The following is a 14,689-nucleotide window of genomic DNA, read 5'->3' as shown; positions in this document are numbered from 1 at the left end:
CTGCAAGCTCTCGATGCCACGCTGTGAGCTTGTATATCTGCTATTTTTCAATAGTTAAATTACCTAGGGCCCAGAATTTGGTGCGACACCCCTGCCCTCATCTGTAGTTATAAGGATGTATGTGAGCTACTAAATGACTGATTATGTAATAATGTCATACTTTGTGCCATTTTATTCAAATTATCGAAAGGAAGAACATGCAGGAATTCAACAGGAGAACTATTTGCAACTTTGATATTTGATATATATGTCAATAAAGCAAATAGTGCTTAAATGAATTCAAACAGGCTGGATTGCAATTTACATGATCAGACAGGAGTTAAGTGAATACGGGTAAAACTACAAGACAGAATGCCAAACACCACAGTACATTTTTGTGACATTGAACATTGAAGATGTTCATCTTTGAATAAGTTGTTCCTCTTTCTCTCACTTGATATATATTTAAAAAAAAAACAAACATCACCTTTTCCTGTACATGTCTTCTGTTCAAAAGAGATGTGAAGATCATTGCAGAAGATCTACCACATTATCTTTGGTGTCCTGTTTTGCTCAAACATAACAAGTGTAGCCAGAGCCATTGAGAGGGATTGTTACGACACTCTGTTGTTTGCCAAAACAAACCAATAGTTAATTGTCTCTGCCAGGCCGAAAGGCATGGCTGCAGCCTGTCCGTCCGTCTGTCCGTCCGTCCATCCGTCCGTCCGTCCGTCCGTCCGTCCGTCCGTCCGTCCGTCCGTCCGTCCGTTCGTCTGTCCCCGTGTACTTCCGTTCTGTGGACAGCGAATTTTTTGTAAATCTCGCTATTTCTACGTCCCATCATTTCGACAAAGGGAGTTGGTAGGTTAGCTACTCACCCGTGTCACGATTACTGAGGTTAGGGTTAGGGTTTGGGTTAGGTTTAGGCATATTCACCCGCGTCGGTAGGTTAGTTTTCCACCAGGTTCACCTGTGTCGAAAGAATGAACCATCAAACAGATGCTATGTCACAATATCGATACACTACCGTGAATCTTTGGCACCGTTGACTTAATCGCAGTAACATGAGCCTGTTATAGTGCCACCAGGAGGCCGATTTTAGCACAAACAAAATTGACAGATTTTGAACATCACGCAAATCGGTACAAAGTATCTCACTACCTCATCAGAAATCAGAATGCGTACCAGCCAAATAGTGTGTCTATGCGTCTGTGCTGCTCGCAATTCTACTAACTCCGCGTCCAGCAGTTGTTCAATTGTCTAAAAAACATAATACAAAAATCAATAATGCTTCTGCTTCGCTGACCATCTACTTTTTCACCTTCATATCTCTATCTAGGTCGTCCTCAGACGAGCCCTCCATCGTTGTTTCCAGTCATCTCGGTTCTCCATACATCTGGCCAGCTCATTGGTGTTCTGTGTCCCTACGTCTTCCTTGAGTATGTCCACGTATGTTTTTGTGGGACGTCCTTGCGGCCGGTGCCCGTGTGTTGGCTCCCACAGTACCAATTTGCTGGCTGGAAGCTCCTGGTGTCTTTGGCAGTGTCCTGCTAGTCTCATTCTTCTGGTGGCAATTTTCTCGCTTACCTTTGGTATTCCCTCATACAGGCTCTCGTTTGTAACATGTGCACTCCTGTTGATGTTGAGTACTGCACGCAACATTCTAGTGTAGCACCCGTCTAGAGACTTCTGCAGGGTTGGCTTCAGGGTCCAGCATTCACTGCCATAGAGGAGAACAGACTCCACCGTTGCAAAGAAGAAGCTAAGTTTGATTTGGCGGGGGAGGTTAGAGTTCCATACACTGTTCATGCCGTTCAGGGCCCTCCAAGCGAGTGCCTTCCTTACTTTAAGGTCTTTCTCAGTTGAGTCGACCCATGCGCCCAGGTACTTGAAGTCCTTGACTTCCTTCAACACAGCTCCTTCTGTTGTTGTCAGAGGTGAGTGATCAGGTAGGTTATAGGTGATAACCTCAGTTTTCTTAGCGTTTAGCCTGAGACCAACTTTGGCACACTCTATCTCCACCCTGTTCAGGAGTTCTTGTGCTTGTTCCATGCTGTCGGAGAGCAGGCTGATGTCGTCCGCATAGTCCAGGTCTGTCAGAACTACTGCGGGATGCCGTCTTGACCTCCTTGGTGTTAGCGTGAAGCCAAGCTCTTGTTCCCGTCCCCCTATGGCTTTCCTGAGCGCATAATCTAGAACTATGATGAAGAGGTAGGGGGCTAGGGTGTCTCCTTGCATTACCCCAGCTCGGATGTCAAACACCTCACTGCTGCCATCTGGGGTCACCACTTTGGCCCTTGTTTTTGCGTACATGGTCTCGATAGCCCGGAGAATGTTGGGAGGGACATTGTAGGCCTCAAGGATCTTCACGCCTTTTTGAAGTCAATGAAGCACAGTACAGCTGCTAGGTTGTTCTTTTTCACCTCCTCTATTAATCTCCTTAATGCCAGGATCTGTGCTACGGTTGTTCTCTCCTCTCGAAAACCATTTTGGTTCTCTCTCAGGTGAGGGTCGATGGCATGCCGTATCCTGTTCAGTATCATTCGGTTGAAGACCTTAGCAGTGATACATGTCAGGCTGATGCCTCTGTAGTTGTCTGGCTTTGAGAGGTCTCCAGCTTTAGGCACCGGGATGATATTAGACAGAGACCATATTTCAGGTTGCTTGTTGTGCTGTAGAGCATTGTTGCAAAAGTCTAGGATGAGGTTGTCTAGGTCGCAGTTCTTCAAGACCTCTGGGGGTATGCCATCCGGCCCAGCACTCTTTCCCTCTCTTAGGGTGGATTTTGCCCTGGCGAGCTCGCTGATTGTGAAGGGTCCATCGTCGATGTTCAGGCCCTGGAGGACTGTCGGTATATTTTCCTCCTCTCCCTCTTCCACTGATGTTCCCAGGAGCCTCTGGAAGTGGTCGAACCATGTTGCCACCCTCTCCTCTGGACTGTGTCCCTCCACCTGGCCCTCCTTGGCCCTCTTCCGCCCTGTCATCTCATTTATTACCTTCCAGGCCTCCCCGTATTGCCTTTCACCTTGCGCTGCCTGCACTCTTCGCACACTTTCCATCACTTCTTCCCCTTTGATGGCGTCGTAGGTGCTGAAGAGAGACTGTTTGGCCTCGTTCAGTGTCTCGCGACCCTCCTCTGTTGGTTCACGCTCAAAGTTGAGTCGTGCTTCCTCCATCCTGCCTCGTGCTGCTACAACCTTCGGGTGTCTGGACCGTGGTGGTGCTCTTACTCTGTTCAGCACTGGCACGCACAGTCAGATCTCTGTCTATACTGCTCATAATCACAAAATGTTTACAAATTTCCCCAAAATATTGGCCTGGGGCTGCCCGGGGTCCCACACAGTTAGGACTGTGTTTTGCTGTGGACATGTGAGCACCTGGACAACTGGACAATAGGGGCATGTGGACACTAGGGACATGTGGGCACTTGGAGAGTTGGGCACCTGGACAACTGGCCACTAGGGACATGTGGGCAAGTGTGCAAGGACTGACAGATACAGATCTCCATATATGGTCATATCAGTTGGATCACTGCTGTAACGTAGATCTCTAGATGTGAGCATCCACGAACTTCTAGTCTCTATAGTCAATAAACGAAACAGGTCTTGCATGATTTTACCTTTAACTGCACCTGTGTAAAACTTTGTATGCGCTCTCCCTTTGCCCTGTGCTGTACCCTCTACACACTTGGTGCCAAACACGAGTAATTGGGCAGTAGGCCTATATGTCCCTGTGACAAACACGAGTTTCCTGAGTTGGCCGTTTTTGAAAAAAAAAAAAAGTTTGAAAAAAAAAAAAAAAAAATGTTTGTTGCTTTCCCTACTTCATACTTTCGGCATGATCGCGAAATGCATGTTTGACTCCCAGAACAACTCTATCTTTCAAACATGGCAGCCAACATCTAATACATACAATTCAGCAAACACAAAGTGGTGGCAATTCTCAAACAGAATGTTTAGCTCCATTCTCTCACAACACCTCTCACAAACATAGCCACCACGTCAAACAAGCGTGAAAATTTTGCACTGTCCACATTTTAAACATGCCACTCTTTGAACCGCATTTATTTCAATTTAACAAAGTTTCGCCTTTCGCCTCACGCAGAGCAGCCAGTCCTGAAGGAGTATCTTGACAGTGCTCATAAACTGGTCACCAGAGTATCAAGTTACAGAGGAGGGGGGAGGGGGAGGGGAGCTGAGCGGAGGAGAGAGAGAGAGAGAGAGAGAGAGAGAGAGAGAGAGAGAGAAAGAAAGACGGGGAAGGGCCCGGGGAGCTGAGCGTCCGTATACACCACGTCATCGCATCACCAATACCTTTCACAAAACTTTTTTTTTTCAAAAAACTTTTTTTTTCCAAAAATGTTTTTTTTTCAAAAAACTTTTTTTTTTTCCAAAAACTGAACTCTAGACTTTTGCGGCCCAAAGGGCCGCAAACTTCTAGTTGTTTACATTTGAAGAAAACACTATAGCCTCTATCTTTTGAATGCCTGAACGGATTTCCAAGCGGATTCTTTTGTTTGATAGCTGTGAATGGCGTGCACACGTGTGGTGCATGATCTGTGCATTATCCGTGCATGACCCGGTGACCATCGTGCACATTAAAAGGTACAATTCTGGCAATTGAAGACATTAGTCGCTTTTTAACTCTGGCAGCAAGCAGGTCAATGGGTGTTATGCAGCACGCTCTTGAACCTTGCGATCTTGTCACGCCGAGATCAAAAAGTGGTTGTAAACCTCTCTTTCATTGGTACTGGCTATAATTCCTTGGGAAAAAAGAAAACAAACCAAATACAAATTTTAAAGGATTTTTTTTTCTTTTTGTATTTTGAACAATCCCTCTCAATTTAGTCTCAGCGTTTGCCAAGAAACCAAAGACTCAGGAGGCAGAAGAGGGGTGTAATGTGGTCTTTGAGGCAGAAACAGAGAAACCTGATGCAAAAGTGAAATGGCAGTGTAATGCAAAGGATATTGCCAGTGGAGACAAGTATGTGATCACGGCAGACGGAAACAAGCACTCTCTCACCGTACAAGCTGTCACTACAGAAGACGTCAATGGCTATGCTGTGATTGCTGGGGGTTCAAAAGTCAAGTTTGACCTGAAGGTCATATCAAAGGAAGGTGGGAGGCTTTGATTTTACAGATGTACGTTTGCGGCCTCCACTTACTCACCTGTGTGGTATGCAGTCAAAAGAGCACAAAACAACATCGAGCATTCAATAAAAAGAACATTAGTGGGAATACAGTATGTACACGGTCTATGAACTTGGCACTTAATTGGTCAGCATCTAACACGGAGGCCTAAAAGCACAACAAACCTCAAATTGTTTTGTTTGCTCACATGTTTTGTACTTTGCACTTTTTTTGTCACTTTCACAATCACATGTTGTCGAATGCTTATTTGTTGAAAAGCAACCATGGGGCAATACATGCAATAATTGTGAAATTATTTTACACAAACTGTAAGCCATAGGGTGACACTACTACTACTTCACTGTGTTTAGATTTGATATGGCAGAACTAAATCTGCATGCAAAGAGAGGCAAGTCACTCTAACATTGTGTATAGGCTGTTGGTCTTGGTGGGTCCACAAGTGATAAATGGCTGGGCTGCCTGTGGTGTGTGGCCACTCGGCTCATATCATAACCACCCTTGCTCTTCGGCAAGGTGACCGTAACCCCTACATTATTTCCTCATGAGTAACCACCACTTGACTGGGGCTCAGAATAGGCATAAGAAGCAGCTGATAACACTTGGGCATGGAAACTTGTTCAGCCATTTAAAGATGATAAAACAGAAATGTTTGAGTGATAACAGTTGGTGGCATGCAAAAGAATATTTGTGCTCTGACACAACAATTTGGTATTTGGACAAGAATTACTGAATTACTGAATTCAAATCACACAAACAAGTGTGTATAGGTGACTGAATGACACTAGCTTTTTATTATAGTTGTCGAGGAGAAACCTCATACCTCCAGGTTTCAAATGAGTATGTTTTTCCCCCCGTAAATTAAACCCCTGCTTCATCATACATAAGTGTCTCACAAAAGTAATGAAAATAGCAGATAGATCGGATATTTAAAATCGTTTTTAGAATAATAACAAAAAAGGAAGGTTTTGGACATACGTTCCCACCCGACAAAGACGATGTATTGTTTGATAACTGAAGGATAAAATGATATAAAACAAGTTGCCTTTGTATGCCTCTTACTGTATGTGTGCCTGTTTGTCTCCATGTTGCTGGGTATACAGTGGCCCTTAAGAAAACAGGCAAACTCCCACCAGCTAAAGTTGATGGGGCAGACAAAAGCCCAGCAGCATCAGGGGAGGAGACTCCTGCCCCAGCCGCAGCAGGGGAGAGCCCAGCCCCAGCTGCAGGAGAAGGAGGAGCGCCCCCTGCCCCAGTTGGAGCAGAACCCATACCTCAAGGAGGAGAGAGCCCTGCCCCAGCTGCAGCTGCTCCAGGCACTGAAGGTCTTCCATCTGATGGTAGGTCACACAATGTAACAGTATAAGCCAGGGGTCAATGTTTTCTGGCCAAGGACCCCTTAGTTGAGAGAGATGAAGCAGAGACCCCCACAACCTTTTCATAGATTCCATATAGTTTCATTGTTTGACAGCACAATCATCAGTGTATTTTGGATTCATATCAATTTGTGTTTTCAGATATTTAACCACTTGAACCGCATCAATACTTGAATTTTCACTTCTAGTCTGCTCTACACCAAACCTCTTTGCCGAAAATAGACGATCTACAAGCTCACAATGCCTCGCAGCGCTTGTAGATCGGCTATTTTTGGCTTAAGTTCTCCGAATATGGATGCTAGGGTTCAAGTGGTTAATATAAAGAAAGGAGAAAGAAAAAGGTTCTATCACTCAAAGATTTGAAGGACCCCCCGGTATAAGCCCAAGCTTTTAGGGCATTCCAAATAAGTGGATCTGAACACTGATTCTGACAACTGCGTTTGGTCACCTCTCATTTCCAGGTGAGTGCGACCATCAGGTCGAAGTTACTATCAAAACCTCCACCGGCTGTCAGTCCGTCAGTCTGTCACATGTCACACGTCACACTTTTGCCCTACTCATATCTCCGCAACCGTTGCCCAGATCCATGCCAAATTTTGCACACACACTCCTTGCCTGCCAAACAACAACCATCAATTCTCACATGCCCCTCTGCTAGCGCCACCATGAGGCCGATTCTTGCAAAACAAATTTTTGGACACTGCTCCTACAAATGTTGCCCTAAAATCACGCAAATCGGTACACGCTTGGTCTACATTAATCTCTTCAACATGGATCTCTCCCATATAGCGCCACCATCACACCGATTTTTTTCAAACACTTTTTTGGACTCCTACACATTTAGCTCTAAAATCACGCTGCGACCTGGCGGTCGCTTATCTCCCGATTAGGGAGTCTTACTGGTGTTTAGGTGAACACAGCAGGGTTTGATTGATTGATTGATTGAATACTTTATTAGCAATTCGCATATAGGAAAAGCACATGACAGTACAGTTCAGATACTAGAACCAGGAGTCAGTGGTCCCCGGGAATTCCCCGTGAGCAGCCCCGTTGAGTTGATCATTTGGTCATTTTTGCACCTTTTGGCGGTGGCGGCAGGGGGTCCCTGGAGCTCCGGGGGTCCCTGGAGGGGTGGAGGTTGTGGATTGGCAGGCAAGGAGTGTGTGTGCAGATTTTGGCATGGATAGGGGCAACGGTGGCAGAGATATGAGTAAGGCAAAAGTGTGACGTGATGTGACGTGATGGACTGACAGCCGGTGGAGGTTTTGATAGTAACTGCGACCTGACGGTCACAATCATATCATTAATGCTGCTCCCATAGATGGTGAAATGTAATTTTCCTGAGGAGTTTGCGTCTCCTCCAACTTGCTAAATCCGTGGGTTAAATGACAGCCCGCTAGGTGAAGGCACAGCTAAAGCACACCCTCTTGTGTAATATTGCTTAAGGGTTTCAGGAGAGAAGAAACACAGAGAAGTAAAGATGGGATTTATGGCTCTTTGAAGTGAGCTGGATCTCTGGGATCCGTTCCTTTCAAAGAGCCGTTCAAAAGACTGGCTCATTTTAGTTACTAGTTACTTTGTAGATTTTGATTATATTTACAAATCAATTCAACCCTATATACATTTCGGCCATTTGAAAATAGCAACGCGACTCATTGTGAGCTTGTAGATCTGCTATTTTCAAATGATTTCTCTACATTTTATTTATTGGAAAACCTGCGGAATGGGACATTCTGCATAATGAGTACTTTCTACTATTGGTACTTTAAGTACATTTTAGTACATATCATTTTGAATTCCAGACTTTTACTGCAGTATTGATACTTTTACTGTCTTAAAGGGATATTTCACTTTCAAAAAAACTTTTGGTCATTTTATCGTCTAATCAGGCTTTTATGAACACCCTGGACAGATTTAATTTGCTTGATTCAATATTTAGATATTTGATGTAAATGCCATCAGTCTTCCTCCTCCAGGAGAGAGGCCCCATATACACCCATTGTAACTTCAAACTTTTAATCAGGATAGATTCATTAAAAACACCCATTATTTTTTCTGGTGATTCATAATACCTTCCTACGTGAGCAGGCTGTGTTTTTTTTAAAAACTTTTTTCATTTATTTTTAATAATGTTTTATTGTTTTTAATTTTCTCAATTTTCCCAAAGAATTATAACAAATAAATGACAAAAAGTTATCAAAAAAAAAACACGGTCTGCTCACGTATAGGAGCGTAGTATGAGTCACCAGAAAAAATAACAGGTGTTTTTAATGAATCTATCATGGTTAAAATGGAGTTTGAAGTTACAATAGGTGTGTATGGGGAGGGACCATGGATAACATTTACATCAAATATCTAAATATTTAATCAAGCAAATTAAAAACTGTTCAGGGTGTTCATAAAAGCTTGATTAGACGATACAATGACCAAAAGTTTGTGTGAAAGTGAAATATCCCTTTAAGTAAAAAAATTAGTAAATTTAATCTTAAAAAAAGGAAAGAAAGAAAAAGGAATCCCATCGTTCATTTCAAAGAGCCGTTCAAAAGATTTGATTAGTTTGCGAACGTCTCACCATGAAGTCACCTCTGCAGAGAAGGCCCTAGATGGGCAATATTCCAATGGTGGAAAAAACACAGTTTTTGTTCTGGTTTACTGTACATGGGGGATGAAAGAAAGAGACGTTGATGATTCTGAGGCTGTAGATGTTGGTGAAAGGAGTGAGAAGATGGAGCCATCAACATTGAGTGAGAAATCATGGAGGAATAGGTGAGGGAGAGGAGTTGCGGCCAATAAAGACAATACAGATTTAATATTTAGGGAATCCTTCCTCGATGCACGTCCTACTGGGAGTAGACTCCCTGGCAGATCAAGGACCAGATGGAGGGATTACATCTCCACACTGGCCTGGGAATGCCAGGGGATCCCCCAGGAGGATGTGGCTATTAGGAAATTTAAGCACCCTGTTTCTACAACCGCAACGTGAGGCGGGACTACGGCTGCTATGACGTAATCGCAGTCAAAATCTTTAAGCAAACAGCCGTCGGCAACAGGGTCCCACCCCTTTTACTGAACTCTTTGGTTCCCATGGCGACGCGTATACGCAGTAGACGTTGCAGCCACAACGTGGGAAGGGAGCTTCTGGCATTGTAGAGACGAGAGACGGCTGCGATGGCGGCAGATTTATCTATGATCATTTCCGGTTACTGTTGTCATCTGCCGTAGCCGTCAAAAGCTTAAAATCGCTAATTAGCCAGTAGCTATGCCCCTCCCAAAAAGCTTTTGTCCAATGCTAGCTTAGAATAACTTCCTGCTTGCCAAGGTTTGCCTTGGCAACAGCCTTGGCAAGCTGCCGGTTGCTAAGCTAGCATTGGACAAAAGCTTTTAGGGGAGGGGCATAGCTACTGGCTAATTGCAGAGGAGGGGGAACACTGTAAATCTCTGTCGGAACTGTTACTCCCGAGACCCGATTCCGGATAAGTGGTTGAAGATGGATGTATGGCGTTTGAGAGAGTTATTTTGCATCCATGTTTTAACATCTGTGAGGCAGGTGGAGGGGGTGGAAGGGGTTGCTGAATTGATGGTCTTGATGGAGAAGTAGAGTAGTGTGTCATCGCCATAGCATGTGAAACTGGAGGCCATGGTGGAGGAGGGGGGGGGTCTATCTCAGGGGTAGAATGTAGAGGATAAAGAGGACGGGACCAAAGCCGCTGTCAGCGTGTGTGACTAGGGCAGTGGATGATTTGCAGTTGTATGACACATATCATTTCAACAAGGAAAGAGTAAAGAAAGAAGAATGCCAAGAGACGGGATGTCAGGGGGTCCCCAAATACGTTTATCCACGTGCATTAACTCATCCACTACCAAGAAAATCGAGCCAACTAACCCCCAACTGACATCAATTTCCCAGTTTTTCTTACTTTTTAAAGTTGTCACAGCATATTTATCTAAAGTGAATCTCTCGAGAACAGATGTAGCGGAACAAAACAGAGAGGGCACTGTTTTGTGCTAATGTAGCTTACCTACACTAGTAAGACGCCTCAGGGCGACATGCGACCTCGGTCGCGCCAATTCTTGGCCATCTGGCCAGTGATATATATCGGACCAGTTACCCATTTATGGAGACCCCTGGTACCCATACATGGAGATTCATGTTTGTATGTTTCGCTCTCTCTCTGTGCTGGCATCCATCTCTGCCACCCTCTATGTCTGTCCCTCTCACTGCACTGGTGTTTCTCAAAGGTTCTATTATTAAATTGAAATACAAATAATTGAATATTATTAGCTTAAAAATGTAAATATGGATTTTCTCTTAATATTGACCCACAAAGCATATTGGAATATATTACATCCAGTACAGTATAGGCCTAGCAATGAAAATAAGCATGACCTAGCCAGTTAGCTATAGCTTATCTGTCCCAAACGTGATCTTAGGACCTTCACCATCTTTGCTATTTAGGGGATCAAAAAAGGTCATCTATAATAAGGCATGCATTTTCATGTTGTCATTATATTTCAATATTTCATGTTTCAGGTTTTAATATTTTAAAATGCCACACATGATTTTGATACCAGTACCTGTATGAGTGAGTGACAAATAAACCCAACTTGATAATTGATTCTCTTGAAGGTAAATAAATAATATCTTTATGGAGTTCCTGGGAGAGATAAATAACTTGTTGTGATAGCACCCACCTCTGACCAACTCAGGAAAGCTTGTGAGCCTGTAGAGGGTGCTAATATCCAATTTAGCTAAAACACTGTGCAATGCAGTAGTATTCACCTTATTCTCTTGGTCCCTCTCCAGGGCACCGCAATTACCCCCTACACTACAGGATGACGCCATTGAGGTTTTTCACTTTTAACATTGATGAGCGTTTGTGTTTCCAGCTCGGATGTGAAAAGTGTAATTCTCAATTCTCAAGCTCTTACATTAGCGGCTACACTGTGATTTCCTGGTTGATTACTGTAGTCTGGCTCATCTGACAGAATGACTCATCTGACAGAATGACGATAACCCAAATCATGATAAACTAAATGCTTTCTTTTTTTAAGATATACTTTTTTTTTGGCTTTTGCCTTTGAGGATAGATTACAGTAGTATGACATGGGGAGTGACACGCAGCAAAGGTCGTTGGGATCGGGAGTCGAACCCACGACACCCTCAGGTTGCATCAACAGCCAGGTGCCCAGACTGCTATACCCTATAGCTATGAGGACCAACCCAAACGCTTTCTAACATGGATTTTGATTTGGAATTTTGTTCTGTTACATCCATTTCTGTTTTTCTTTCAGAAGGACAGCCTCCAGACACTAGACAGGACCTGACTGGTCTCTTCACTGAGAGACCCTATAGTGCAGAAATCACTGTTGGTAAGTGGCAGATCCAAAATGCATTAACTAATAATCATCTCTTAAATAAGAATGTCTCTTTTGCCTCTGATTAAAAGCTACTTGTATGACAAAATAAAATGTATTTGTAAATAATTTGGTTTGATTCCCAGCTGGACAGACATGCTATGAGCATATGACACACAGCATATATCCCATATTAAAATATCCTCGAAGGTGGGTGGACTGTGGACTGTGGCTTCTAATGTAACATCCGGATCTGCGAGGCACACAGTTGCTCTGATTTGCGCCAAACAATGTTAGGGCACCCCGGGGGGCCACAGGCCCACCACTGTTCAGGGGTCTGCCATCAGAATAGTCATACCGGGGACCACGTGGCCCCAAGGGCCAGGGCCACAGGCGCACTGTTGTTCGAATCTGCATCAAACTTTGCACAAAATGGTGCAGTGGCCTGGCATGACTATTGTCCCACCAGGGGCCACGTGTTGCCCCCAGGGGTTAATTTCATTAAGCGTCCGGCGAAGCTTGGCCAATGTGACCCTGGGCTTACAATAAACTTTGAGCGCTTTGTGCTCAGATATAGACCAGATGTAGTCCAGATGTAGGCCAGATGTAGGCCAGATGTAGGCCAGATGTAGGCCACGCTTTAGAGCCGGACGAAGCCAGATGTTGGAACCTATAGCTACTTCCAGGATCACCGCTCAAACATAATAAAAAAAAAAGATCTTACAAAATAATGTATACAGTACATTCAAATACTTCATATGAGGTTCAAATGCTATACCCATTTGTGGTAACATACAGTATATAATTTATTGTTCTGTGCAGGTGAAAATATTACATTTGTAGCTAAGGTGAATGCTGAATCACTATTGAAGAAACCCACTTGCAAGTGGTTCAAGGGGAAATGGATGGACCTAGCCAGCAAAACCGGGAAACATCTGCAGATCAAGGAGCAATACGACCGCATCAATAAGGTGATTTTATGTTTTATAAAGTAAACCATCAACACGATTATCAATGGAGAACGTTTTTTAAGCTGTTGATTTGAAGACCTAATGGTTATACTTAGCGTCATTTTGATACCATTTGAATCTGACATTTGTACATGAATTCTTAGTCTCAGTCACTGCAGGGTTAAAACATTGGGAGCTTCCTATTTTAGCAAGCCTAGTTCTCCATACAAATCAATCATTTACCGTGCTTCCCTTAAAGGTAGGAGAACAGGGAACAACATACTATATTATTATTAGAATTGTTAAGCAGAAATGGGTGTGGCCTAGTAGATGACCTACGGCAGGGGTCTTCAACAGGCGGTCCGGGACCCCTAGGGGGTCCCCAGAGTTACTACAGGGGGTCCTCCAAATCTTAGAGTGATAGAAAGTTATTTTTTCTCCTTTTTTATATTAACCACTTGAACCCTAGTGTCCAAACAATAGCAGATATACAAGCTCACAATTAAGTATTAAGTATTGACGGTTCACATGGTTAAATATCTGAAAACACAAATTGACAAGAATCCAAAATACACTGATGATTGTGCTGTCAAACAATGAAACTATATGGAATCTATGAAAAGGTTTTGGGGGTCCCTGCTTCATCTCTTTCTCAACTAAGGGGGCCTTGGCCTGATAACGCTGAAGACCCCTGACCTATGGTAAGAGTTATATAGGCCCAAACGTGAAGAGAGCCGTATAGTTGAAAGGTTTATGTGACTTCCTTAGCTTATACTGTCAGTGTGCAAAAAAAGAAAAGAAAAGAAAAAATGCTGCTGATAAGTCCAGTCATTATTATCTCCAGACATTGACAACGCACGCACGCACGCACGCACGCACGCACACACACACACACACACACACACACACACACACACACACACACACACACACACACACACACACACACACACACACACACACACACACACACACACACACACACACACACACACACACACACACACACACACACACGCAGGGGAGACAACAATGTCTGTATAGCCACTACCCAGCCTTCAGCTTGGCGGAGATAACTACAGTAGTGTATGCAAATTTCATCAGCCTGTGTGTTGAACAGGAACCAGAAAGAGAGCACACATTTACATCATTACCCATTTTAAAATCACTGCACCAGCTACCTAGTTTAGTTAGTTTTAGAAATTATTTGATTTATTGATTGTATTAATTGACTCACGCGGTGACTCACCCAATTACAGTGTATACAGTATCTGATGTGTTATTAAGACAGATAACCATAAGCACGATATCCTTCAGGTCCTCAGGTAGTTGGCTCTTGGTCATTTCAAGGGTCCACTCTAAGACCCATGTTGCCCCTATGGCCCCAGCCTGTGGAATGGCTTGCCAGGACAGACATTTTTAAACAAAAAAACAAACTTTCCTTGTGTTTATTTCATCTTTAAATGTTACATTTTATTTTATTTTATTGTTTATTTCCTGTTTTCATGTTCAGCACTCGGATGTATGATTTGTGCTATGTTATCATCTCTGTCGGGTGGAAACCTTATATTCCCAAAATTGTTACTTTTTATATATAGAAATTATTTTATTAGGAATAACCCCTAGCTCCCACAGATTTACAAACATCATACATTCTATACATATACGCATAGAACTTTCACATATATCAGACAACATCATCAAGACAACGAGACAACAACAAAAAAAAAAAAAACAAGACAAAGCAAGTCAAAATACAATACAAAACATATAACAAATAACAAAAAAGAGGACAACACCTAAGACAGTAATATAAAAGTACAGAGTGCACAAAGTACAGAGCACACGATGGATCATTTGGGTATATAGTTATATTGATGAA

General features: G+C 43.3%; 1 protein-coding gene across 1 annotated transcript in view; it reads left to right on the top strand.

The window, feature by feature from the left end:
• mybpc3 (myosin binding protein C3) overlaps nt 1-14,689 on the top strand; it is a gene marked incomplete at its 5' end in the record, with an annotated part of 58,013 nt that overhangs the window by 2,492 nt on the left and 40,832 nt on the right. Inside the window, 4 exons of the mRNA XM_080730210.1 lie at nt 4,827-5,096; nt 6,230-6,466; nt 11,795-11,872; nt 12,680-12,828. Of these exons, the coding sequence (XP_080586336.1) occupies nt 4,827-5,096; nt 6,230-6,466; nt 11,795-11,872; nt 12,680-12,828 (734 nt within the window). The remainder of the gene's footprint in view (nt 1-4,826; nt 5,097-6,229; nt 6,467-11,794; nt 11,873-12,679; nt 12,829-14,689) is intronic.

Source organism: Nannobrachium achirus, assembly GCF_963921795.1.
Source record: "Nannobrachium achirus genome assembly, chromosome: 7".
NCBI classification, from domain to species: Eukaryota; Metazoa; Chordata; class Actinopteri; order Myctophiformes; family Myctophidae; genus Nannobrachium; species Nannobrachium achirus.
The sequence above is the reverse complement of the archived record's forward strand: the minus strand, read 5'-3'. Positions and strand labels throughout refer to the sequence as shown.